A 27,280-nucleotide genomic window follows, 5' to 3' on the forward strand; every position below is an offset into this window, starting at 1 on the left:
CCTCCAGCTGGATCTGCAACATAAGAAATGTTTATTTTTGTACCAGTTTATGGAAGTATGCTATTCTATGCATAGCCTAAGTGTAATAAAAGAGAGAGAGAGCAACCTTTTCTGCAACATCCTAAACAGCAGACTAGCCCATATTCAGTGTCAAATTGGCTTCCAACCAAAATATTGCACATCTGAGCATATATACACTCTCCATACCTTAATCCATAAGCAAATCAACCAAAACAAAAGCTAAATTTTCTCATGCTTTATTGGCTTCAAAAAAGCTTCTGACTCCATTTGGCATGAAGGTCTTTTTCTTCAATTAATCCAGTGCGGCATCGGAGGAAAAACCTATGACATCATCAAATCAATGTACAAAAACAACAAATTTGCTGTTAAGATTGGTAACAAACACACAGAATTCCTCCCTCAGTGTCGTGGAGTGAGACAGGGCTGCAGCTTAAGTCCTACACTGTTCAATATCTACATAAATGAGTTAGCCAGGGCTCTGGATCAGTTACTCTACTAGACACTGAAGTCAAATGCCTCCTGTTTGCTGATGATCTGGTGCTGCTGTCTCCCACTAAAGAGGGTCTACAGCAGCATCTAGACCTCCTGCACATCTTCTGTCAGTCATGGGCCCTGTCAGTTAACCCCAAAAAGACAAAAATAATGATTTTCAGAAAAAGACCCAGCAACCAAGACCAACATCATAGTTTTAAATTAGACAACATGCTCCTTGAGCACACTCAGAACTACACTTATCTTGGCATAAATATTAACAACACAGGGAATATTAACAAAGCTGTGAACGACCTGAGAGCTTTTTACGCTATTAAGAGAAATATTAAAATTGACATCCCAATCAGAATCTGGATAAAAATAATCAAATCAGTAATAGAACCCATCGCACTCTACGGGTGTGAAGTCTGGGGCCCGCTCACAAGCCAAGAGTTCACTAAATGGGACAAACACCCAATAGAGACTCTGCAGACCGAACTATGCAAAGTCTTGTTCTGAGTACAGCGCAAAACCCCAAATAATGCCTGCAGAGCAGAAATAGGATTATACCCACTTATAATCACAATTCAAAAAAGGGCCATTAAATTCCATGCCCACCTAAAAAATAGTGATAAACAGACCCTCCATCACTGCATGAGCTGACACCAGAAAGAAACGCCCTCTTAGAGCTGACTACACAAACCACAACATGTCTGACTGAGAATAAAAACTTAGCCAGACCAAACCAATTAATTAAAACACAAAAAGAAAAATACCGGAGAGACGCAACAGCCCTACAAAGTACACTGGAATGCTATTTGGCCCTAAATAGAGAATATGAATTGGCAGGATACCTGAGTACAGTGAGTGACCCTAAACTGAGAAAAGTCCTGAGCATGTACAGACTCAGTCAACACAATCTCACTATAGAGACCGGCAGACACAGACAGACCTGGCTACCAGAAGAAGACCGGCTGTGTCCCCACTGCACAGGAAATGAAGTGGAACCAGAACTGCACTTCCTGACATCCTGCCCTAAATATGCACAAATTAGGGACACTTTCTATCCCCATTTCACAACTCACCACAAAGACTTCCTTCAGAAACCAAATATGGACAAACTCCCATATCTGCTAGGAGAAAGCCCAGCAAGCTCAAACCTGGCCGCCAGGTGAGGTCCTGTCACGACGAAAGAGCCTCCAGCGGGACAGAACTACCAACACACTCACTATATGCCTAGAGGCACTTCTATACATTTTTGTTTCATTATTATTTATTTTATTTTTTTGTATAGTGTTATTAAAGCTTTGGCAATGTAAAGATTTCTTTCACCATGCCAATAAAGCTATTTGAATCTTGAGAGAGAGAGAGAGAGAGAGAGAGAGAGAGAGTTGTTGTTGTTGTTATTGTTATTATTATTGACTAGAATAGAATAATTTTTAATAAAAAAAAAAATAAAATAAATAGTGGCATTGACCACATCGGTTTCCACCATCATTTACTTTTGTTAAATTATTAGTACACTGATGTTGGAAGCATATGAAGAGTTAATTTGCAAAAACAGGTAACTCAGTTTTTAACAGTAAACAGAAATCATGTTTTTCATTGTGCATTCCAGTTAATCTCAATCAATTTGGTTATTTTGATTAGGTAAAAAAAATTAAAATAGCTAAACATACAGCTAACTAACAATAAAACACAATAAAACATGATAACAATAAACATAAAAACATGATTATCTGTTATCTGTTTTTGCAAATAAACTTTTCATATATACTTACATATTGTGATATTAATATTTACATATTTATTACATTATTTACTTATTTGGAATCTTTAAAAGTTATAAACATTTCTCCGTATTTAATACAATGTGTCGAAACCTGATTTTATTTAAAGCTTGTTATGTATTTAGAATCCTGTTATATATATATATATATATATATATATATATATATATATATATATATATATATATATATATATATATATATATATATATATATCGTATTAAAACATTTTACTAGAGTGTTTTAGTAGAGTATTTTCAGTGTATGCCTTTCAACACACGTATAATCTTTCGCGACTCTGCGATGCATTCTGGGAAATGTAGTTCTACAGATACTTTCCCTCAGTTCTCAACAGCACGACTGTACAACATTACCCACAACACAGTGCGCGCGCGGTCACAACGTGTAATGTCGCTGCGTCTGGTCGTGGGCTCTCTGAATGACAGAAGGGACGTGAATAAAGTGTGTTTGTGGTGGAGAAATTACATCATGCCGGACTTAGTCACTCATGTATGTAGCTGTGCATATTTCCGATGATCGTTTGTGTATGTTTCGACATAAGACGAGTGAAACTTTGAGTAGTTTAGCGCTTCAGTCAGTAGACATCTCTTAGCAAAGCTAGCGTTAGATGACAGTTAGCGTAACACTTCACACAAGTTGATACTAAACATTTGAGTTTTAAATACGATTGTTTTAGGAGGCCAGTCTGTGATTTATTTATTTCTCCTCTTTCTAAATGTGTCTGAGCATGTCCAGCTAATGTATTTATTTCCTTTAATGTTTTCTTGAGGTGTTGAAGCAGCACCAGTGACCTCGTTATTGATGGGATATTGAAGGTAGGGGAAAATAATTCACGTCAGCTTTTATTATATTTATTTTAAAATCCACAGGGTTTGTCTATTTTCAACCAAAGAATAAAAGTGAAATCACAAGCTTCAAATAAAATCAGGCGTAAACGCATTGTAATGTACGTTAGGAAATATGGACAAATCTTTAATCCTCTTGAAAACTGTTAAGTATATATTAATAAGCATTATGAATGTAAATATATGTGCTTCAAATATCAGTATAATACCAAAAGTAAATTGCGGCACATACTGATGCAGTTACCACTATTTATTGTTATATTTATTATTTTAAATAACCAACATTGTCAGATAATATTTTGAGTGAAAGTTGAATTGAAAATCTACACAATTTACATTTTGTGTTTTGTAAGTGTTTAATAGCAACATGAACTACTATATCATAATTGAAAATAATTCAGTTAAATAATTCATTAAAATAATTCAGTGGGTGTTTTGAGCTTGTATTTATTTATTTATTATTTTTATAAGTAACTCGGAAATAGTGTAGAATATTTCCATTGATAATGTTGTTTCCTGTTTTTTTTTTATATATATACTTTTATCAAAAATAAAATTTTTCTTTTTAAATAATTTTTTTAATTCCTTAATACATTTCTGGGTTTAAATAGAATAGTAGTAATAATAATAATAATTTAAGTAGTAATAATAATAATTTAATTAAAGTAATAATAATAATTTAGTGTATTGTGCATCTCATATACTACTGACCATCTGTTTATATCTTAGAGGATTTTTTTTTTTTTTTTAGAGGATTGCAATTTTTCTTCTTTACTTTGCGTTTTTGTGAGCTGTATGTGTCCGCTCTCTTGCGCTCAGAGTCAGGCCCCTGTCAGACTGTGGTCTTGTTTCTCTGTTGGCAGACAGCTGGGAGCAGAAGCTTGTTTGGGATGCAGCGGTTAGTGTGTGCTAGAGTCCTGCTGCAGATGAGAGGTGCGTCCTGCAGCCGTCCCGCACAGATGCTGGCTCCCGCGGCCCACGGCTGCTGGACACGCCTGAGCTCCGGCCCGCGGTGGCTCTGCTCTCCGACCTCTCAGAGGAACAGCAGCAGAGATCATCCAGGGCAGGAGGATCCGGACCCTCTGCAGGACAAATCCATCGGCCTCATTCAGAGATTCAAGAAAACCTTTAAGCAGTACGGCAAAGTCATGATCCCTGTGCACCTTCTGACCTCCACAATGTGGTTCGGCACTTTTTACTACGCTGCAATGAAGTGAGTAGATGATGGATCACAGTTATGTCAATTTAGGTCCGAGGCGAAGAAGGATGGTCAGATACTCAATAACTTGTTAATCAAAGATCACTGAAGAAATCACAAAAAATATAAATAGTGATGATGATTAGCTATGGGGTATTTATAGTGCTGTCAAACAATTAATTGCATTAAAAATAAAAGTTTTTGTTTACATAATATACAGTTGTGGTCAGAATTATTGGAACCCTTGGTAAATATGATCAAAGAAGACTGTGAAAATTAACCTGCTTTGTTAATCCTTTTGATCGTTTATTTAAAAAAATCACAAAAAGCTAACCTTTCATTGGATAATAAGAATTTAAAATGGGCGGAAATATCATTATGAAATAAATGATTTTCTCAAACACACGTTGGACACAATTATTGGCACCCCTAGAAATTCTTAAGAGTAAAATATCTCTGAAGTATACTCCCATTCATATTCACAATTTTGAGCACTCTAGGGTGATTATGAACATGAAATTATCCAGCCATGGCTTCCTGTTTCACAGAAATATAAATAGGAGGGAAAACAAAGCCCAAATTCCCTTAATCATCCATCACAATGAGAAAAAACAAAGAATATATTTCTGATGTGCAGCAAAAGATAATTGAGCTTCACAAATTAGTGAAGTGGCTTTAAGAAAAGAGCTAGAGCAGTGAAAATCCCCATTTCCACCATCAGGCCAATAATTAAGAATTTCCAATCAACAGAAAATGTAATGAAACTGCCTGGAAGAGGACGTGTGTCTATATCGTCCTAATGCACGGTGAGAAGGAGAGTTTGAGTGGCTAAAGACTCTTCAAGGATCACAGCTGGAGAATTGCAGAAAATAGTTGAGTCTCGGGGTCAGAAAACCTTAAAAACAAAATTGTCAAACAGCCCCTACATCACCACATGTTGTTTGGGAGGATTTCAAGAAACATTCTCCTAGCTCATCCAAAAACAAACTCCAGCATATTCAGTTATCAGACACGACTGGAACTTCAAATGGGACTGGTTTCTATGGTCAGATGAAACTAAAAAATGAGCTTTTTAGCAGCAAACACTCAAGATGGGTTTGGTGAACACAGGGATAAAAAGTACCCCATGTGTCCAATGAAATATACTGCTGTATTTTTGATGTTGTGGGCCTATATTTCTGCTGGAGGTCCTGGACATCTTGTTTAGACACATGGCATCATGGATTCTATCAAATACCAACAGATAAAAAATCAATAAGTGACTGACTCTGTTAGAAATCTTATAATGGGCCATGTTTGGATCTTCCAACCGTACAATAATCCAAACAAACCTCAAAAACAACACAAAAATGGGTCACTGAGCACAAAACCAAGCTTCTGCTGGCCATTCCAGTCCTCTGACCTGAACCCTGTAGAAAATGAGTGAGGTGAACTGAAGAGAAGAAGCACCGTCATGGAGCTGGGAATCTGAAGGATCTGGAGAGATTCTGGATGAAGGAATGGTCTCTGATCTCTTGTCAGGTGTTCTCTAACCTCATCAGGCATTATAGGAGAAGATTTAGAGCTGTTAAACTGACAAATAAAGGTTTCAAAAAGTATTGAATAAAAAGGTGCCAATAATTGTGTCCAACGTGTGTTTGAGAAAAACATTTATTTCATAATGATATTTCCCCCATTTTAAATTCTTATTATCAAATGAAAGTTAGATTTTTGTGAATTTTTAAAATAAAAGATCAAAAGGATTAACAAAGCAGGTTAATTTTCACAGCCTTCTTTGATCATATTTACCAAGGGTTCCAATAATTCTGACCACAACTGTATGTGTGCGCACTGTGTATATTTATTATGCATATATAAATACACGCATGTATATATTTTTTAAAAGATTTGTATGTATATTCACATAATTTATATTATTTATAAATATATTTAAAATATAAACATAACTTATTTTTCTTAAATATATACATGCATGTGTGTGTATTTATATATGCATAATAAATATACACAGTGCGCACACGTATTATGTAAACAAAAACTTTTATTTTGAATGCGATTAATCGTTTGACAGCACTAGTTATTTAATAACTGATAATAGCATCTAATAGGGCTGCACAGTTTGGGGAAAAATCTAGTTGTGATTTTTCTGATAAAAAAATTGCGATTGCAGTTCCAAAATTCACGTTTGCTGTACTTATCTTTAGCGCCGCACAATTTGGCCATGATTTTGTGATTTGTATATAATTGGCAAACTATACAGTAATAATAATTGTGATATAATTTATTATTGCTAAATAAGAATATACAAATTACAACATTTAAAATATAGCTGCAAGCAGCGATGACGGGCCCAAGCCGTCAGCATACGCCACCCCGGTGGCATCGATAAAACGGTGCCCAGCGAGCACACGCATCACAGTAACCCTCTGGCAGTTTGGTTTTAAGGGATACGGCAATTAAAGGGTTAATCCAAACCATCAACTCTGTGAAACACACACACACACAGAACAACATATAAAACTTTAAATTCTGTGAAAATATATTTTTCATTGGTAGTTGATGTTAGTTAATGCATTTACTAATGCTAACAAATGAGAAATTATTATAGTTACCAAAGGTTTTAATGATTTATAAGCATTTTTTAATGATTTATTTTTCCATTAACTAACATGAATAATTTTTTCTAACACAAATGAATAAAGTAAAAAATATATTGTTAATATTTAATGTTATTTGTGAATTAACCAATGTTAAAAAACAACATTATTTAACTGTTGTTAATTTACATCATTAATAAATATATACCATTTAATGTTTATCAAAATCAATTCCAAAATGTGTTAATATATTATTACATTTTAATGTTTTATCTTTTGAACATGACTATTTTTCTAATATTACAAATATTTTGTTCATTGTTAGTTGGTTGTAAGTTCATACTATCAATGAAGAATTAACATGCTGTAAAAAATATATTTTTCATTGTTAGTTCATGTTAATTAATGCATTCCCTACTGTTAACAAATGAGACTTAATTATAAAGTGTTATCAAAACCTTTAATGCTTTATAAGCATTTTTTAAGGATTTTATTGAGAAGTTTAAACAGACCCTCTCTCTATCTCTCTCTCTCTCTCTCTCTCTCTCTCCCCCTCTACACTCACTGAACTCACACAGTCAGTCACTCACCCAGTCACCTACCGCACACATTAGAAGCAGTGACAGGAGATCTCTAAGTTTGAAATTTTTCTCCTAAGCATAGTGTATTGTAAATTCATGAAATTAAGCACATATCCTTACACTGTATTGTTCTGTGTATGTAATTTTTTATGAAGTGTTTGGAAGCTGCTCTTAAAAGATAAAAAAAAAAGTTCTCTTTTTTCTGTAACTTTAATAAATTGCCATTAAAACACCGTTCAAGATATCCTAAATCCGTCCGCAATTTAGCATCTTCAGTATTTTAGGATCATGATAAAAAATGTTTGGTGTGATTTCCGTGTTTCTGTTTGGAGGAGTATGAATTTGTTTACAGCTCGTTTAAAAAAAAAAAACACATTAAAATAAATATAGCCGACTTCCTGTTGGTCGTAGCTAATGACTGTAATTTAGAAAGTTGTCCGGATTAATAAGAACAATTTATGTACCGAGTTTGGTGTCTGTAGCTATCATTATATATATATATATATATATATATATATATATATATATATATATATATATATATATATATAAACATTAATAATTATATACCATTTAATGTTGATCAATATTAATTCCAAAATGTGTTAATATATTATTAAATTTTAAAGTTTATCTTTTGAACATGACTATTTTTCTAACATTAAAAAGATTAATAAATGCTTTAAAAAAAATTGCTCTTTGTTATTTCATACTATCATGGAAGAGTTAACATGCTGTAAAAATATATTTTTCATTGTTAGTTCACGTTAATTAATGCATTTCCTAATGTTAAGAAATGAGACCTTATTATAAAGTGTTATCAAAATCTTTAATGATTTATAAGCATTTTTTTAAGATTTTAAAAAACAGACCCTCTCTCTCTTTCTCTCTCTCACCCACTGCCTCAATCCACACAGTCACTCACACAGTCACTGACACCCCACCCCACCCCCACCCCACCCCTCACTCAGCAGCAGTGACAGGGAGCTCTCACTCAGATGCAGGCTGGCAGGGAGCTCTCACTCAAAAGCAGATCTGATAGTTTTTAAATTTTCTCCTCCGCATAGTGTATTGTAAATTCATGAAATTAATCCCATAACCTCAGACTGTATTGTTCTGTGTATGTAATTTCTTATGAAGTGTTTGGAAGCTGCTCTTAAAAGATAAAAAAAAAAAAGTTTTTTCTTGTTTACTGTAACTTTAATAAATTTCCATTAAATCATCGTTCAAGATATCCTAAATCCGTCCGCAATTTAGCATCATCAGTATTTTGGCATCATGAGAAAAAATGTTTGGTGTGATTTCCGTGTTTCTGTTTGGAGGAGTATGAATTTGTTTACAGCCCGTTTAAAAAAAAAACCCACATTAAAATAAATATAGCCGACGTCCTGTTGGTCGTAGCTAATGACTGTAAATTAGAAAGTTGTCCGGATTAATAAGAACAATTTATGTACCGAGTTTGGTGTCTGTAGCTAAAACTAACCCCCCCATTTTTGACAAAAGGTGGCGCTATAGAGTGCCTCTTCCACGCCCGTTTATGAGCTTTTTCCAGTTTCTAACTATCATTAAAATGGATATGTGTGTTGAGTTTCATGACATTCTAAACATGTTATCTGCCTCAAAATCACCAGAAACGAATTTTCAACTTTGACACGTTGCCATGGCAACACAATTTTAGATTTCAATATTCCCTTCACAGTTTTACATCGGCCGTGTTTTGACATTATTCTGGTGAAGTTTGAAGCAAATCGAGTAAAAATAAGATGCTGAATTCAAAGCATTTTGAAAACGACACACTTCCTGCAGCCAGTTGGTGGCGCTATAACTTTCAGTCATAATAGTCACATCTATCCGATCGGCATCATACAACGAACAAATCTCTGAAGTTTGATCTACATCATACAATGTATGTGGACGTTATTAGGCATTTCCTGGGTCTCATTTTTCGCCATAACTTCATCGCCTCGCCACGGGCAAACCGTTCGACATATCAAAAATATCTTCGCAATTTAGCGTCCCCAATGTCTTGAGATCATGTTCACCGAGTTTGGTGGCAATCGTATGGAAATCCTCAGAGGAGTATATCAAATTCCAGAGCATGTGCTTTTTAAACAGCCCTGAATAGCCGACTTCCTGTTGGGCGGAGCCTAAGACATGCTGCACGGAAGTTGTTCGGCTCAATGAGTTCTATATATGTACCGAGTTTCATATGAATATGTGCAAGTATGTGTGAGCTATACATAAAGTTTTCTGACAATTTTCCAGGGGGCGCCGTAGAGCCCCTGTGCCACGCCCGGGTCCCAGCCTCAGCGGCGTCCTAATGGCCGCAGGTTCCAATGTGCGTGCCAATTTTCAAGAGTTTTCGGGCACGTTAAGGCCCCCAAAAGTGCCCGGATGATTGAAATAAAAAAAAAAAAAAAAAAATAAAAAAAAAAAATAAATAATAATCCTTAGAAGAACAATAGGGCCCTGCGCCTTACTGGCTTGGGCCCTAATAATATAAGAAAAATTGCTTTTCCAATATTTTGCTGTAAAATAAAATAAATAAAAAAAGCCTTTAAGAAAAATAAAATAATAATATTGTTTTGATCGATCATGTAGAATGAATGATGTCTGATGGCCATTACAGTTAAATGCATTTTTATAATGTATATATTTGGGCTTTTTTAATGTAAAAATAAAAAGTTTTAATAAACACTTATTATGCACTTATATCTCAATATCTCAAAATGGCCAAAAATCAGCTTCTTATTATCAGCCTAACCAATTTATCAGACTGTTTTTAATAATATTTCAGACTGGTTTATTAAAGTCAAAGTCAATCCCCTGTAAGAAGCACAATATGAATTTCTAAGTTCTGACAAAACAAACCAAATAATAAAGAGTATGTGTGAGATTTTTGTAGGAGAGGTGGTGTTGATCTGTTAAACAGGTGTGTGTGTGTGTGTGTGTGTGTGTGTGTATGTGTATGGTGAGGTAGATAGGTAATTTTCTTTCTGCTCAGTCATTGAATGTGTTTGGCGTGTGGTTGATTGAGGTAAATGGCTCACTGGAATGTTTACTCTGCATTACATCTGGCTGAATGTGGGTCACCACTGTCTAGACGTTTGAGAAATGTGGGAGGTGGTAATGGATGCTTGAGAACGGGCTGTTTCGTTCAGCATGACCTCACTCTGCAGAGAAGACAAGACCAGGGTTATCAGTTTGCCTTCATCACCATCTTCACTGCCTTTAGCTCATATCAAAAATTGAACATTTGATTCTTATGTTAAGTATTACATTTTAAAGTAGATATTTCAATGTCTTTTTAAAATATATATATTTTTTATTTCACTATTTATTTTCAAAATGCTTTAAAAACTTGACCCTGTTAAAACCTCAGTATCATGGTTAACTAAAACTATTAAAACATTTTTGTTAAAATATAGATATTAAATAAAAAATGTACTTCAGTTAGGTGTGAAATGTAACCTTTCTCATTCAAGTTGAAGCACTAAAATTAATTAAACTTAAACTGAAATAAAAATAAGTTAAGCCTAAATAGTAATTAAAAAAATATCAAATTAAAAATGCACTTAAAATAAAATAAATGAAAATAAAAGCTATTCAAAAATATATCTAAAACTTCAAAAAAACTATAATGGAATATAATTACAGTAATGGTAAAAATACACTGCTCAGTATAACAAATATTACTAAAAGACTAAATCAAATTCATGATTTTATAACGACCATCCCTAATCAATATTCATATAGTTCCACTCATTACATGAAGAACCCTCATCATGCCAAACTAAAACGACTGAATCATATTTTATTGGATTGCACTGTTTTTAATGTAACAGAGGTGTGTCTAACTGATTTATTTACAAATGTATCACCTGAATGAATTTGAGCATTTTTGTCTAGTGTACATCTGAAATGTCTTTTATAACCTTTTGTTAAAACCTTGTATAATTTATTCAGAGATCGCCATGAAAATAGCCTTGATGCTTGCATGACGTTAAAAAGTCAATAAATAAATAAATCCACTCGTTACATTGATGTGCTATTTTATATAACAAATTATCTTAAGAATCGTTTTATTCTTAAAAGGATAGTTCACCCAAATAAGAAAATTCAGTCATTACTCACCCTTTAAGAAATTTGATTTTATTTATTTATTTGTTGTCTATACAATAGAAGTCTATGTTTGGTTGAACAAAAGTGTTTGGTTACCAACATTCGTTTCTCTGGAACACAAAACTAGATATTTTGAAGAAAGTCATTTAGGTTTGGATTGACATGAGGGTGAAAAAATGATGACTGAAAGTTCATATTTGGACAACTCTGTCTTATGAAAATGAAGGCTTTTATGTGAAATGTGTTTTTATGCTTCCTCTCTTGTTTTGGTTTGTAGAGGAGTCAATTTGGTGCCATTTCTTGAGTATGTTGGGCTTCCTGACAAGGTGGTGAAACTCCTGGAGAATTCTCAGAGCGGCTACGCACTGACCGCTTACGCCATGTACAAGGTGGGCTGACGGTCTTGTTTTTTAGTGAATTAATTGTTTAAAATAATTGACTAATGTGTTGATTTACAAATTGGAACAAATGATAAAAATGAACTTCTATAGAAGTTTAAGGCTGGTTAATATCATGAAGATCAAAGCAAAATCAAGGCGTTTTCCTAAAGAATTTGCTAAATTCTTGTCAAATTGAATAGAGACTTGAAATAAAATGTATTTTCAGATACAGTATCTTTTCATCTACACCGCAGTTCATCTGAAATAAGTTCATTAGAATGTCATTGACCTCAAACTCATCACTTACTACATGAACAAACTCCATTTCAGTTCACTCTTAAAAATAAAGCTTCCAAAAGTGAGTTTTCACAGTGAAGAACCGTTTTTGGTTCCTCAAAGAACTTTTCAGTAAACAGTTCTTAAAGGGATAGTTCACCCAAAAATTTTAATTCTGTCATTAATTACTCCCCCTCATGTCGTTCCAAATCTGTAAGACCTTCGTTCATCTTCAGAACACAAGTTAAGATATTTTTGATGCATTCCGAGAGCTTTCTGACCCTCCCATAGACAGCAAGGATCCTTACACGATCACCGCACAGAAACGTAGCAAGGACATCGTTAAAATAATCCATGTGACATCAGGGGTTCAACCGTAATTTTACGATTTTAACGATCTCCTTGATATGTTTCTGAGACTTGATCCTTGCTGTCTATGGGAGGGTCAGGAAGCTCTCGGAATGCATCAAAAATATCTTAACTTGTGTTCTGAAGATGAACGAAGGTCTTACAGATTTGGAACGACATGAGGGGGAGTAATTAATGACAGAATTCAAATTTTTGGGTGAACTAACCCTTTAAAATAACCTTTTTTTTCTTAGTGTTAAGAACATTTTGATATTCTAAAGAACCTTTTTCCACTATTAAGAACGTTAAAATGAAAAGGTTCCATGGATGTTAAAAGCTCTTCATGGAACCATACGTAGATTCCAATAAAGAACTCTGAGTGTTCTACAAGTTAATGTGACATTGGTTTGATGTTCTCTGCTCTTCTGAAGATCGCCACACCTGCACGCTACACGGTGACTCTCGGAGGAACGTCTCTGTCCGTGAAGTACCTGAGGAAGCACGGGTACATGTCCACCCCTCCACCCGTGAAGGAATACCTGCAGGAGAAGATGGAGGAGACCAAAGAGAGGATCTCTGGGAAAATGGAGGAGACCAAGGATCGTTTATCTGAGAGGATGGAGGAAACGAAAGACAAGTTCACAGAAAAACTTCAAGAAACCAAAGACAAAGTGTCTTTCCGAAAAAAGAAGGAATAGGTTTATAGACTTACAAAAGGTCATAAAGTGACTCTCTCTCTCTCTCTCTCTCTCTCCATAATGTCATGAAGAGTCTTGTTATTTAACCATATAATACGTTTAAGTGTCTTAAGCATATACAGTATAGTATGAAGACTCTAAGCTCTACACTAACTGTTCACATAATAGGCTAAACTATAAGATTATGACCATAGTTTTGGATATAAGTTTTGGACTCTACTTGAAGTGTTTTTAACGAATGAGAGTTGAGAGTATGTTTTCTAAAGAGAACAGCAGGTGTAATGTGTCCAACATCACATATATATAATACTTTGTTCATATAACAACATAGCACTGCCTCTTTCAATTCTTGCATTTGTGAAATGTTATTTAAATTAAGGATTCGAGATGGCACAGATTTGTCACGTACATTACTGAAAATGAATGGTTATGTTATAAAACCTTGAATTGTTTGTAACTTGGTATTATGCAAAAGCTGTAAGTTTACGTTAAAATACTGGAAAAAGGTAATACCGAAAAATTCACCAATAGTGTTGATATTCATTCTGCAAATCATCAACAGTCTTTACGGCTTGTTTCCAATTCAGTACATTTCTGCCATATTTCTGCGTTTCATTTATGAGCTCCTTTTCAGTTGTTCATGTCTATGGAGTGTCACGTTTTTGCTTTTTTGCATAGCAACTAATGAAGGTTAATAATTGAACTGATTATTCAACAGTAAACTTGGGACTGATGGGATTGTGAGGCCTTTTTTGTCTGTTGAAGGATCTTCCACTTGGCTGTCAACAATAATAAAAAAGATCAACATATCAACTTATTTCATGAAGCATGGAGTAGTTTGTCTTGGACATTTAAATGTTTTGAAAGGTTTTTGTTTATTGGAAAGGCTACGTTTCTTTAAGCATTTATTCTTGGTGGCAGTTAAGGACGGCAAATATTACAATCATTTGTAAATTGTAATCAGTCATTTTTTTGGTGGTTGACGTTTCAAAATTAACTTCTTGCTAGAAAATTTACATGAAACTACTACTTTCCCTTTGGCTACGGTAAATTATTTTTTTATTTTAAAAAAGTAGCTTAAAATGATTAAAAATTTGAAATATTAAATATGACAATTTTGTTGAACATACTCTTGTATAAAATGTACCTCTACTGACGTTTGTCACAAAAAAAAGCATATCTTTAAGATATACTTAGTATTTTTTCAATCAAAATATTGGATGATGGCAAAATTATACTGAGGAGTTTCAAGAACTAGCTATTATCAATATTCTTTATCTTTAATAACGATTTAAGAAATTGTTAAATTTAACTTTTAAACGTACTCAGTATTTTTAAGTGTAAAAAATGGAGTACATCAGTTTAGGAACAATGTACATCTTTAATTGAAAACTGATTCTAAAAACAAGGATCCATGGCTTTCCATGTTGGACTTCAAACTGAAGGCATGACTGATTTCAACCATGCATTATTTTGATATTCCTATAAGTTACATGCAAACATGGCTACACTTGTCATTGACATTTGCTGCTTTTCAACAATGTCAAGGAGTAACTAGAAGCTAAATCTAACTCGGCTGCTTTCAAAATAGAATGTTTCCATTAAGAATCTGCTATTTTTTAAAACAGAAAAAAAGTTTGCGCACAAAGATTAATGCAACCGATATCTATGATATTCATCCAAAGCTTTATTCAAGCTATACATTACTCACTGTAGTAAATGGGTTCATTCAGAATGAAGCAGCTGTGAAATCTGACATTATAAATATTAAAAAAGCGTAGCTTGACTGTTTTGAACTGAAGTAGCTTTTCCAGCCCCGCTTTAGCGGCTTTAAATTTAAAATTGTATTATTTAAAGGCAAGTTGTAGTTTACTTCACCTTGAGGAGCACAACAAACACAAAGGAGACTCGTTCTCTGGTTCTTTTCCTCAACTTTAATTGCTCTCTCTAGCCATTTGATGACAGCGAAAGAACAAGCGTGGAATCGTTTCATGAGGGACTACAACAGTATCTTTGAGCAATAGTTTTATTGTTTTGTATTTATTTTTTATGAATTTTTCAATTGATTTTTAGTCACCTTTTTCCTGTAAAAGTATTGCAATTAACAGACCTCAAACTGAAAACCGCTGACATCACAATTAAATAGAACAATTAAAATAAAAAAAGGCGTAAGGACAGCAGCGTTCCTCGCTCACTGAACTGTTTCTTCTTGTAAAAAAAACAAAACAAAAAATAAGTTTGTAGTCCACAATATAGGTCATACAGTCCTGTGATGTGATCTCGCTCAAGGCCGATGAAGAACGTTGCTGTGGATTGGTGGGAAATTCCAGATCCACGGACCGAGATGCTGAACTCACCCACACAAGCCTTCCGTCAGTCCTTCGGCGCGGAGAGCTCGGAACCAGACTGCTATGCCGAGGAAATAATGACAACATGAACATGCAGTAACGATCAGCTATGGGCTGGATTCTCCTCATTTGATGCTCTTTTATATACCACACAACTCGATTATGTGCATAAAAACAACAACAGAATGTTAACCGTTTGCCACGGATGTCCCACCGAGCCGATAAAGCCTCACCCTGAGCTGCGTTTTGATATGAACCACTAAAACCTTGTCCCGGTCCGAGAGAAGGCCGCGTGGGAGCCCAAAAGTCAACAATCGCGGTACAATGCCGTTATTGTTCTGCGTGGTGGTTATTACACGTCCAAACAGCTAGCAGTCACAAAATAAACTTCAATAAATAAAATGACAAGCGCTGGCATTTATAATTCTTTCTCTGGAAGTTACAAAAGCAGCAGCTAGTTATCCTTTATATAACTGCCTTATAATCAGAATATTTGTTTCATCACATAACAGATTTGCATTTACTGTATAGGAAAAAAATAGAAGTCGTCATTTTGTATTTCTGTGACCATACTGTAGCATTTCTCTTTGCAAACTTTACTCTGTTTTACAAAAAAGACAAAGCACATTTGAAGGCATTCACAAAACTTGATGCCACCATGTTAAAGTTTTCTTTTTAATATTATCTATACATTATATTACAGTATTAACAATGCTTTCTTGTGGTTTTCTACCCATTGGGTAGGATATGTGCATAATATATTCAAGTTATATACAGCACCGTACAAATAAACAGAGTCCGACTACTGAAAGAAGCACCATAGGAAGTGAGGCACAACAAAGGTGGGGACTTTTGAGTGCAAGTGGGTTTCTATGTCTGCTCAAACATGACTGTTAGGCACCGAATTTGCTCATGTAAATAGTAACATGCAAACCTCTCGGCTGCAAATGTAAAAAAAAACAACATTTGGGTTCGTTTTCCTAGCACGACTATGATGGCGAAAACACGCTAATGTTAACGAAAAACCAAAACGGAGCACGAACATCTATGTCTCGGTTGGTACGCAAATATAAAGCAATGGGGAAGCGGACATAGGCCTACATATGAACGGACAACAGCAGCAGCAGTAGCGGTAGCAGCAGCAGCAGCAGCAATACAGTACGAACTCAAACTGCGCAGTCAGAATGAGCCACGGGAAGCAGAGCCAATGACGCGAGGCCAAGGTTTCGGAGCGAAGCGGATGGGCGATAGGAGAGTCTTGCTATTCAAGGGGGGAAAAGGTCATATAAAAGCCTATTTTAGGAAGGAAAGTGGCGCTTTTTTAGTCCACTTTGACTAAATGTTCTCTCAAACCGGTCACTTTAATAAATAGCTAGTTAATAAATAGGTTTTCTATGGGAATTTCTAAAGGAAGGCCAAAGAACGATGGTTTACAAAGCTCAGGTGTGATCAAAAACACAATCAACACGTCGGAAAGCATTACAAAGTGTGCCATGTGATTGAAAACGACTTCAAATGAAGAAAGAAAAAGGGGGATGTACCTCGTTGGTACACGTTTTGTTTGAACTGATATAAATACTGATGACAAATAAGAGATAAAAGTGTGTTCTCCTGTGCTGCCTCGGAATAAAACGGCATTCCAGGAGAGGAGAGTAAAAGATAAAATATGAGATCCATATATGATCGTGAACTAAAGTATAGTATGGATAACTGGGAAAAAAAAAAAAAACTATACACATGCTTTTTTTAGTGGAAAACAAACTATGAGATATGACACACTCGCTCAGAAGGGGACAGGATGTGCATAAGACTACAATTCCCATGATTCCCTTGCACTTGGACCCCATGACAATGCTGAAGTGACGTAAGTTTAAAGTGCTACTCAAAAGGATGAAAGTGGCGTGTGTGTCGTGACTTCCATCCGCAGATATCCATGCCAATATCTCTCACTTGGTCAGTGGAAAAAGTGATCTGGAATTTGAACAGCTCGTTAAACCCCCTCTTTTTTTTTTTAAATAAGTGCCATGATGCAGTTCGGGTGTGGAGATTTTAGGCTGGATCAGAGTTCTACATCTCCATTTCAGGAAAACGCGAAACGTAAAAAAAGGAAGAAAAAAATCCCAGGAACCATGTGGATTGACATATGAAAAGTAAATAAGGGTAGGCGTTTCTACTCACGAAAGAATAAGTGCAACGTAAAGACTTTTTGAGAGTCACATCCCCAAGATTTAAGATTTTTTCATGGCACTCAATTTGGATTTTGATTGGTTGTGAACTTTTTTTTTGTGCATGAGTCCTGGAAATGCACAAACAGATAGAAAATTTCTCAATCCTATGAGGTCTCTCACGCAAACAATCTGTGCCAACACACGTGTTCTTTAAATACAGGAAAGCATACAAAACCAAACAAACAAAGAGATTTAGCCGAGGAGCCCAAACATCCATACCAGGCCCCGAAGTTCTAGCAAAAACAAAACAAATTTTTTTTCAAAAAAATAAATTTTGTAAGCTTGGTTCCTCAATTTTCGATTCAAATTGTGCAAGGGAGGCGTGCTAACCATAAAGCCACTCCCCTTTAGGTCCAGGAGTAAGTGCCAAAGAGCACATGCGCTCTCTACTGCCCTCTCCAGGTGCATCCTAGTTACACGGGTTTGTCACGCCGGCTATCCTTAACCTTGACAAACAGGGTTGTGCTTGCGCCAGGCTGGGCGGAGCGGCTGGCTGTCCTCTGGTTGGAGGGTGGTGCGTTATTGCTGTGCTGGTGCAGGAAGGAGGCGGAGCCTGGGTACGTCTGACCCATCACCTCGCTATAGGTGGGTGGCGGCCCCTCCATGTGCGAGTTCGAGGCACTCTTGCCAGAGTTGCTGCTCGGGGGCCTCGGGCCGCCTCCGTGCACATAAACGTCTATCAGGTCGCTGTCGAAAATGGTCCGGTTGGGGGGCGCGCGCACGGATGCACGGCTCAGCTCGAGCTGCTGCTCGGGGTCTCTGAGCTGCAGGGTACAGGGGCCCTTGTAGGGCGGCAGCTCCTCGCCATCTGACAGGCAGATGGTGGGCGGCAAGTGGATGTCCTGCTGCACGTATGGGTAGGTGGGCTGGAAGCGGCTGAATCGGTCCCTTTGCATAAATGAAGGTGGGTTGAAGCGCTCTCCGCTCCGTGGCCCATACATCACCTGGAAGAAAATTAACCTTATTAGAAATTAACCCAAGAATAAAAAATGTAAACATGCAGCCAGGCTAAGTATAGAATCAGTTAATTATACAAATCAATATAGAATATTTTTCAAAAGTTTCAGATTTTTTTATGTTCATGTTTTATGTGCCTCAAGGATACATTTATTTGATCAAAAATACAGTAAAATCAGTAATATTCTGAAATATTTTTTACAATTTAAAATGACTGTTTTCTATTTCAATATACTGTCAAATGTATTTATTTCTGTGATGATCAAAGCTGTATTTTCAGCAACATTACTCCAGTCTTCGGTGTCACATGATCCTTCAGAAATCATTCTAATATGCTGATTTGCTGCTCCAGAAACACGATTATTATAATCAATGTCAGAAATAGTTGTGCTACAGCTATCAATTTTTTTTCTGAATTCTTAGGTCGATAGAAAGTTAAAGATAGAAAGACCCCAAACCTTTGAACAGTAGTGTATATTTAGTAACATTACATATAAGTAAATAATCTGGCGCTTTATTACTATGCACCGTTACCTATTGTTGTATATAGCAAAAAGGATATCATTGTGTTTATTTAGTGTAACTATAGTAATTTCAGAGCATCAAAGTTGAAATATATTGATTGTCCTTCAAAGGGCGAACAAATATTGAGAGTTTCGTGCTATTAGCTCTTAGCTATGTTGTCCAGCCATAAACATGACAGTAAAACATAAAAGCAACGAATAATATTTTGCAGAAAGGTTGAATAATAGGTCAAGTCAGTTAACTAACCTCAGTGGCTCCTTGTTGCGTCACCAAACTATCTGTTGGCCATGCACAGCCGTCCTACGAAACAGAAAAGAGAGGCCGATGTGAGTCACGCATTAAGAACAAGACATAAAATCAGCTTCATCCCATGCATTAGAGTTTTGAGTTTGGGTAGAAAAAAAAATCTAATTCACTCCAGGCATCAGAAAAAGTTTATATAAATGCACATGCAGTAAATACTAGAATACATTAATATCATGCATTATTAATTCAAGACCGCTGGTTAGTCTTGTGGCCTCTAAACACGCAGCTGTACAAACTGTGCTGTTGTCGAAATTTATGAGCTTGGTTCCTTTCATGCTCTGCATCTGTTCCTAAATCACATCTTCACCTTCTTCATATCTTTTTATGACTCTCTCTCTCGTTCTGGGAGGCGAAATGGACTGCAGTCTAGACGAGCATGTCTCGCTTTCAACTACAGGACGTAAATCAATATAAAGAAGAACCAGGGATGTGCAGAACTATGCATTTACAAAATAAAGTAGTTTGTCTGTTGCCTAAAAGACTAGTTAGTTAGTCCACTATCAGACGTGTTTCTTAATGAAATATGGATACCTCTAACCTGTTATACACAAAACTACCACAGAAAACAGATACCTGTGGATTATAATGCATAATAAAAAATATTAAAGGCACAAGTCAACCTCATTAATGGAGCCAGTCGACCATCCTGGCCCATCCCTAGTAACTACATAATGCATTTGTGCAGGTGTACCGACACAAAGACCCTGAAGCTGGCACGCACATTGCTGAGTCCCATATGAACACGGTCACAAAGTCACACACATGGTGATCAAACAAAAGAACAGGAACTCTACACCCACTCAGAGCGCACACAGACAGGACACACATGGTGACTGGAGAATCAAATGAACACCCACTCAGAATAAAACACACACACACACACTTACCGGCTGCATGCCCTCCTCTCGTTGACGGGCCTGGCTGTGGCGTGTGAGGAAGGCCCAGGCCGACAGCCGATAGTGGTTCAGCAAACAGATGATCACAACTACCATTACTGTCATCACCACAATTATGATTATTATCTGAACAAACTCCAGTTCAGCTGCAAGACAAGAAAACAGAGAGAAAACCATTAGCATATTTCACACATTCACAGAGCTGCAGAAGATGCAACATTGTTACATTTTCAATAAAAACGAGTGGTGCTTCCCTGTGCAAAACTCACTGCTATGGTTTTTTTATTGCTGAAAATCATATGCTTGGTTGCTTAAAATGATTAATACCACATCTGAACTCAAAAATGCTCATTGTTTGACCAAATACCATTCATGTTTGCAGCATAAACAAGGTTTTTTCCTCACTTTTATGGGTTACGGTTCATTAAAAATGGCAATAGTGATTACTGTTAATGATTTGTGAGCTTTCAGGAACATCAGAAAGGTGAGCTAGACAGTTGCTTATGAATAAGTAATGACACAGCAAACCCATCATGTTCTTCATTCTTACCACCAGGGGGCAGTAACGTGAACACAACTGAGTGGATTGAGATGGGGTGGGGGGTGCAGACCAAAATCAGACTCTGATCCACAAAAATGTGATAACATGATGTTTCAAATGGCTTTTCTGACCTACATCAAGAACAGAGAAAAAGTGAAACGAGAGAGTTTTGGGGTCATTTTAATGCGCGCTGGATTTGAACAAGCACTGCCCGCATAAGCAGCACAGCTCAATACATCTGTATGCTAACTGCTAGGCCACAGCTCTGACTTCATAAAACTGATTATGTCATGGTTCGATCTCACTTAATCAAAGGTTAATTTTTTGTTAATCTCGTCATACTTTCTCATCTCAGAGGAGCGTGTATCAAGAATCCTTTGAAAGGAGGAATGCCTGAATGAACATGACAGTCTACTCTTCACTGTTTTAGAAATTCTTATGAAAAACGATCAGGCATGTTGTTACAAACAGGATAGACCTCTCTTTCAACCTCCTGCTGACCCTTGAACACACAGACGGACCCGGTCAATACGGACTTGTTCTCCAGTCACATGAAAACATGTTGATATATGTCACACATACATTCAGAGAAATCTTGTTAGCCCTGCTGCCCACTGAGTAACCCAGACATTTCCATCTGACACATGAAGGTTTCAAAACAAAAGAAAAACTTCAGTAAACACCATCGGCTGTCTAACACAATCTACACTAACGTTAAGGGTAATCATATTCAAACACACAGCATACTTTAAGAAGATCTGGAAAAAAATGGAGAAATAAAGAAGAAAAGATCTGTCACTACTTCCATTTCATTGCGACTTTAAAGTACTGGTACTGAAAATAAAACTCATCTCTACTGAAAGCCAGTTTTGTCAAGTCAGTAGGTTCTTTAGGTGAGCCGCCTCGAACTTTAGTTTCTGACCTTTCCATCATGGCCACTTTCTCTACAAGAACAAGGCCGTACCCAGGATGCAGTTGGGCCGTGTAGTGACACTGTTTAATAAGCTGCGTTGGCGCTGGCTCTTTGCCACAGCTCCTCTGGAGAGAGTGCTAGCAAGACAAGGCCCCATCTGTTGAGGGCTTGGAGGAGAGGAACAGAGACCAGATGCATCCAAGGAGTTAACCTAGCACAGGAGATAAAACGGCCCAAATCTGCTGCCCCTAACCGGATTACGGCCTGGACCAACTCCAAGAGACAGACAACTGGTGGTAGATGGGAGGGGGATGGGATGGGGTGAACATGTAACTGACACATCTCAACCTCCGAGACACTAGGGTTGTAATCTCAGCCAACCTAGAGTACCAGGCACCACTCAAGCACCTTTCCTCCATCCAGGACTGCCCACTACTGCTGTAAACCACTGTAACAGTTTTCTCTAAGATGCCAGGCTAATCTTATCAGTGTAGCCTCACTCTGTCCTCCTTAGAAATGGCTTGTTCTGACCCAAACAAAGGGTGATCTCATCTAATGTGGTAAAAATGGACTGTAGGCAGGGTGGACTCGAATGAAAAGGCTGTGAGGTAAAGGTGAACAGTCCATTTAACAGGTTGTACTATTTCGTGTAATCTGATGTCGCTCTGAGTTTTTTGCTCACTTAAATTTTTTTAGGAAGACAACTTTTGAATGTTTTGCCAGTTAAACAATCGACGCCTGAACCTGTACCAACTCGACATCCCTTACAGCTTTAATATGTCAAATTAAATATGCCACCTAATCATAGCATGCGTTCAAGTCATGTAGGATAGATCGTATTTACGAGTTGAACGCACATGAACGCCACCACAAAGTCGTCATTACGAGTGGGAAACGCCACATTTTCTTTAAGCCCCATGTTTCCGAGTTGGGAGCGTGTCAGTGAGAAAACGTGTCGGATGCAATGGATGCAGCCAAAAACTATTGTCTGTATTGACGGTAAATTCGTTGAAATGAATAAAATGATTTTTTTTTTATATACAATATACTATGTAAATTACATACACAAAATATTATATTATTGTATAATTACCATAGAATATATGATTCAGTTTAAAAAAAAAAAAGCAAAAACTAAATTATGCACATTTTTTTTTCAGAATTTTGTAGATGTAGAGTTTAAAAAATCGTTGAATTTTATGTAGAAAAGTTAAATTGCCATCTTGTTCCAACCAAGTGAATTGAACGCACCTGACGTCGTAATTATGACTTGTCAACTCGTAAGAACAAACGTCCCAGGAGGACTTGAACGCAGCATTACTAGCGTCTATTAAAAGTAGGAGTGTATCGGGTGTGTCTGGTCTTGATTACTTTTAGCCAAATTAGCTACTACTCCGATTCCAATAAAACTGAACTCAATGTGATTCATCAGCTGTTTCATCACTAATCTAACAGCGCAATTTACATAAACTCGTAATCCCTATATAAAATCATATTCCCTGAGCCTTGTTTAACCTTCCCTGTGCTAATCGGCGGGCTCAAGCATCGAAGTCAGACGTGACGGCATCCCGGAAGATCTGTTAATGTGTTATGATTACAGACACAAACCCCAGACAGAGCAGACACAACAAACCGTTGTCAGCCTGTTTGCGGCAGGGCAGAAATGTAAACAGGCCGTGATAATGTGGCAACAACTGCACAACAGTGAGGGAGAGAGGCAGCTGGGCTAATTCGGGTTAGCCTTATGCGGACTCTCTGAGATCAGACAGCTCAATCCTCTTACCACTACGTTTGCTGCTCCATTGTGTTTTTAGCTAAGAGGAGATATGCACTAACACCTGTCACAGAGCCTCTAACAGGCTGTTAGGTGAACTGGGTGTGCGTTGTTCAAGCAGTCGTCACCTCGTCTCTGAGGTCAGAAAGCCCTGAAGTCTGCTCTCTTCTGCGGAGGCCATTCAGTTACTGAGCCGAAGGAAATGGAGGAGGCATTACATAAGCCTATCCGAAACTTTTTCCCCCTCAACCAAGCTGCAAAGACAACCAAGTCTGGCCTCCAGATCTATATTTCATGAAGCCATTTCCTGTTTCCTCCTCTCCACAGTTTCATAACAGAAGGAAAACAGCTGTGCTCTCACGATCTGGGAGGAAAGAAACGGAGCGGGTGGAGGAGGAGGGGGGGGAGAGAGATGTTGGAGAATGGGGACTGCTGCTCACTGCCAGCCATCTGTGCTCCGTCTCCAAATGTCTCCCCGGTACAGTACTATTCTCATGGATTCGGGCACAGTACGTGGAGATCATGTCATGAGAGATGATCCAACAGTTGAACTCACAGCAGTGAGGAAAACTTCTTAGAATGGGCTTTGAATTCATACCAAAGCACACATTACACAACAGATTTCCAAGGGAAAGAGCGTGTGTGCAGTGAACGACTAATTTCCAAGTGACTTCATCGGCATGGCAAGACAGCGGGGACGAAAGAAAAACATTGAAAGTTTCCTTGCGTCCTCTCTAGTTTGGGCCAGCTTATGTCGCGAGCATCCCCAGTAGATTTCATGCACAAACCTACAGCTGAACATACATCCATGTTGGCGTTCATGACTGCGGGTTGCACTGGTAACTGGAGAAAAAACAGAGATGGACATATCCAGTCATAACACCACTGCTTCATCAAGCACAAGCCTTAATCTAGTTAACCATCCATTCACCCACGTCACTGCACGCACCAGACAACAAAGGCATTATGGGAACTTGAGAGGGGACGCATTGCCCCCTCCTCCTGTGTTATCTGAGTTCTCCCATCAGAATGCCAAACAAAAGGCAAGGGCACAAGCCAGACGCCCATGTGGGACGGAGACTTGCGAGACGGCAGGTTTCACCCAGAAACACAATCATGTGGGAAGACTGAACCAGGTCTCACTGCTGCAGTAAATGCCCCTTTCTGGAACATTCCCTAGCAACATGCTATGAGTCACTTTATGAGAGGCTGTGGAAGGGGCAAAAATAACAAAAGAAAGTAAGGCAGAAAAAAATGTCTGCAGAAGGTCGCTAGACCGAGGTACTGCTATTTCAGTAAATATTTGCAAGCTACAACTGTGTGGGACTTATTCTATTCAGAAAAGACAGAAAGAGGCATCTAAGCATTGTGGAATTTTCTCGTTCTTCTGTTTTGGGGAAACTGAGAGAAAGGGGAGGGTGAGCTTGTGAAGTCTTTCACCAGAGCAGCCCTTTTCTGGTGTGACAGACATTTTCCATTCACACACAAGGTGTATGAAAAAACACAAGAGTTTGAGAGAGACTGAGAGTATGTGGGAGAGAGAGGAAAGGAAAGAGAGAAAGTGAGGACACTTCAATATACTGAGTCTCATGGAACAAATGAGATCAGAGAACAACTCAAAGAGCCACCCAAAAAAACAAAGACGGGCCAATTCTATGGACTTGAGGAACACCGCATTCAATTACTGAGTAAAAATGGATGCTGCTATCTAACGCATGGCCTTTTGCAGTGGCAGAGATATCAGGAAGTGCGACAGAGAACTAGGGCGCATTTAATCGTGCCAGTGGCAGGAGCTATTCGTCTGTGCCTCGCTGGCAAAGCGGCACTGTCACCTAAGCAGGGCACAAGCCACTGACCTCGCTCTCTAATCTGAGATAAAGCGCTCGTATTAAAGAGACGCCCCATACGGGCGCCAGACACGTCTAGACTCCCCATGCCATAACACCCACTTTTCTTTAATTATTTAACCTCCCGGTAAGACTGTACAAGATAAGCTCTGCCTGGGCCCAGACGCCACCTGCTACAGAGTCCCACTATTCCCGCCCCCAACCTACAGCTCATCTCATCCCACCGGTGACACCGACTCACCACAAATATTGTTTTACACCCCTCTCCTCCTCTTCTTCCATTCGACACCCCCTTCCCTTCCTCCTCCACCTCTCACTACTGTTCGCCCAGGCGGATTGAGTCATATCCCCTTGAAACAGGACCCAGCCCTGGGTTTAGTTCTTCATCAAATAGTGTTTGGTACATGATGTTCTTTCTGTAGTTCTGACGGCATGACAGAGCTCTTCAAGCACTCTACAGTGCAACAGCGTGTGTGCCGACACATGCTGCGTACAATATACATCGTCCTCTGGAGATTTGATTCCTGGAACACGTGTGTGTATTCTAACACACACTTAAAGCTAGGACAAGCTTTCATCCTCATAATCATATTTTCACCCTCATAATCAATGTGATTCCATGGCTGTCCCACATCGGTGGTCTCGGTCCACAGGGAAGTCTTGAGATCAGGCATGTGGGGACCTCACACTGAGGCATGCTGGGATACTACGCACTCTGCTTAGACCAACTTATCTTAACTCACATTCTGAAGGGATGAAAAGAACTACAATTTTTACCACCTACTGTATTATAAAATTGCAATGATCGAAGGTCTGTTCCAAATCTCTGTGAATGAACGGTTTTATATCTATGCATTGAAATATTTCAACTTGTGCAAAACCAAGTCCATAGTACATCCAGAATACTCAATCATGAAAAAAAACAAGTAGGAAGGGAACTGATTGGATTGTGATAAGTGGGCATTCAATGCCAGAATGAAGTCAGACCATGTTGTGGTTTATTAAATTAATGTTAACCGGCATTACTGTTTGGCAACATTTTAGAAAGGTTGCATTGCCTACAATAATAGCCCCAAAACATAAAAGCCTAAATGATTAATATTAACTAATAGCCCACAAAACCTAGGTGACGTCAGATGAAAACGAAAGTCAATTCGTGGCAGTCAATTTGATGAAAGATAGACATTTGTTTTTGCATTAACATGCACTGACAAAATGCACATTACCAGGAATACGTATTAAGAAAGGGTCCATTTTAATTTCATTTAGACTTTAAAATTGGTTAACATGCCGCAGAGGAGGGAACAAAAGGAGAAACAACACAAAGATGTTTAACTGGCTGTGTTTTTTGTACTGCACTGGTATCAGTGAGCCAATCCCTCATTTTTGGATCAAAAGATTAAATTGCCATAGTTACCCTAATTTTAAACGTTCCATTTTTCTCCATTTTGTTTATCTGCTCTGCATGAACCAAACAACATAAATGATTGGAGAGCAAATGGCTCGGTGGCTCTTACAAGTGACACAGTGCAAATAGCTCTCAAACATGCATGTGTCACGCTGCCAAACCCCAGACAAACTCTATGGTTTCCCTCTG

General features: G+C 37.7%; 2 protein-coding genes across 7 annotated transcripts in view; one reads left to right on the top strand and one right to left on the bottom strand.

Moving 5' to 3' along the window:
* The first annotated feature begins 2,661 nt into the window (after positions 1-2,661).
* On the top strand, positions 2,662-14,172 carry LOC306885304 (uncharacterized protein C18orf19 homolog A-like). 5 transcript variants are annotated; one of them, XM_079441740.1, is made up of 5 exons: positions 2,662-2,744; positions 3,073-3,118; positions 4,012-4,361; positions 11,924-12,035; positions 13,082-14,164. In XM_079441740.1, exons 3-5 carry the CDS (start codon positions 4,039-4,041, stop codon positions 13,346-13,348), a joined length of 702 nt encoding a protein of 233 aa, XP_079297866.1. In that variant the 5' UTR covers positions 2,662-2,744; positions 3,073-3,118; positions 4,012-4,038; the 3' UTR covers positions 13,349-14,164. The 5 variants fall into 5 exon arrangements, with proteins under 5 accessions (XP_079297866.1, XP_079297865.1, XP_079297868.1 ...); XM_079441739.1 differs by having other exon boundaries at positions 2,664-2,792; positions 13,082-14,172; XM_079441742.1 differs by having other exon boundaries at positions 2,664-2,792; positions 4,016-4,361.
* A 1,091-nt stretch (positions 14,173-15,263) lies between these two features.
* LOC306885520 (low-density lipoprotein receptor class A domain-containing protein 4-like) overlaps positions 15,264-27,280 on the bottom strand; it is a 100,667-nt gene continuing 88,650 nt past the window's right edge. Inside the window, exons 2-4 of one of the 2 annotated variants that reach the window (XM_079442095.1) lie at positions 20,600-20,754; positions 19,653-19,706; positions 15,264-18,868 (exon numbers count right to left, since the gene is read on the bottom strand). In XM_079442095.1, coding sequence (XP_079298221.1) covers positions 18,338-18,868; positions 19,653-19,706; positions 20,600-20,754 — 740 coding nt within the window. In that variant the 3' untranslated portion in view covers positions 15,264-18,337. The remainder of the gene's footprint in view (positions 18,869-19,652; positions 19,707-20,599; positions 20,755-27,280) is intronic. The other variant, XM_079442094.1, reaches the window with a different exon arrangement.

Source organism: Barbus barbus (assembly GCF_936440315.1).
Source record: "Barbus barbus genome assembly, chromosome: 19".
Lineage (NCBI taxonomy): Eukaryota > Metazoa > Chordata > Actinopteri > Cypriniformes > Cyprinidae > Barbus > Barbus barbus.

Excerpts from the sequence above, each read along its gene's own strand:
- LOC306885304 (XM_079441740.1), top strand. The coding sequence starts at position 4,039 with ATGCAGCGGTTAGTGTGTGCTAGAGTCCTGCTGCAGATGAGAGGTGCG. Across the intron at positions 4,362-11,923 it reads TTTTACTACGCTGCAATGAA|AGGAGTCAATTTGGTGCCAT; the intron begins GTGAGTAGATGA and ends TTTGGTTTGTAG. Across the intron at positions 12,036-13,081 it reads CCGCTTACGCCATGTACAAG|ATCGCCACACCTGCACGCTA; the intron begins GTGGGCTGACGG and ends GCTCTTCTGAAG.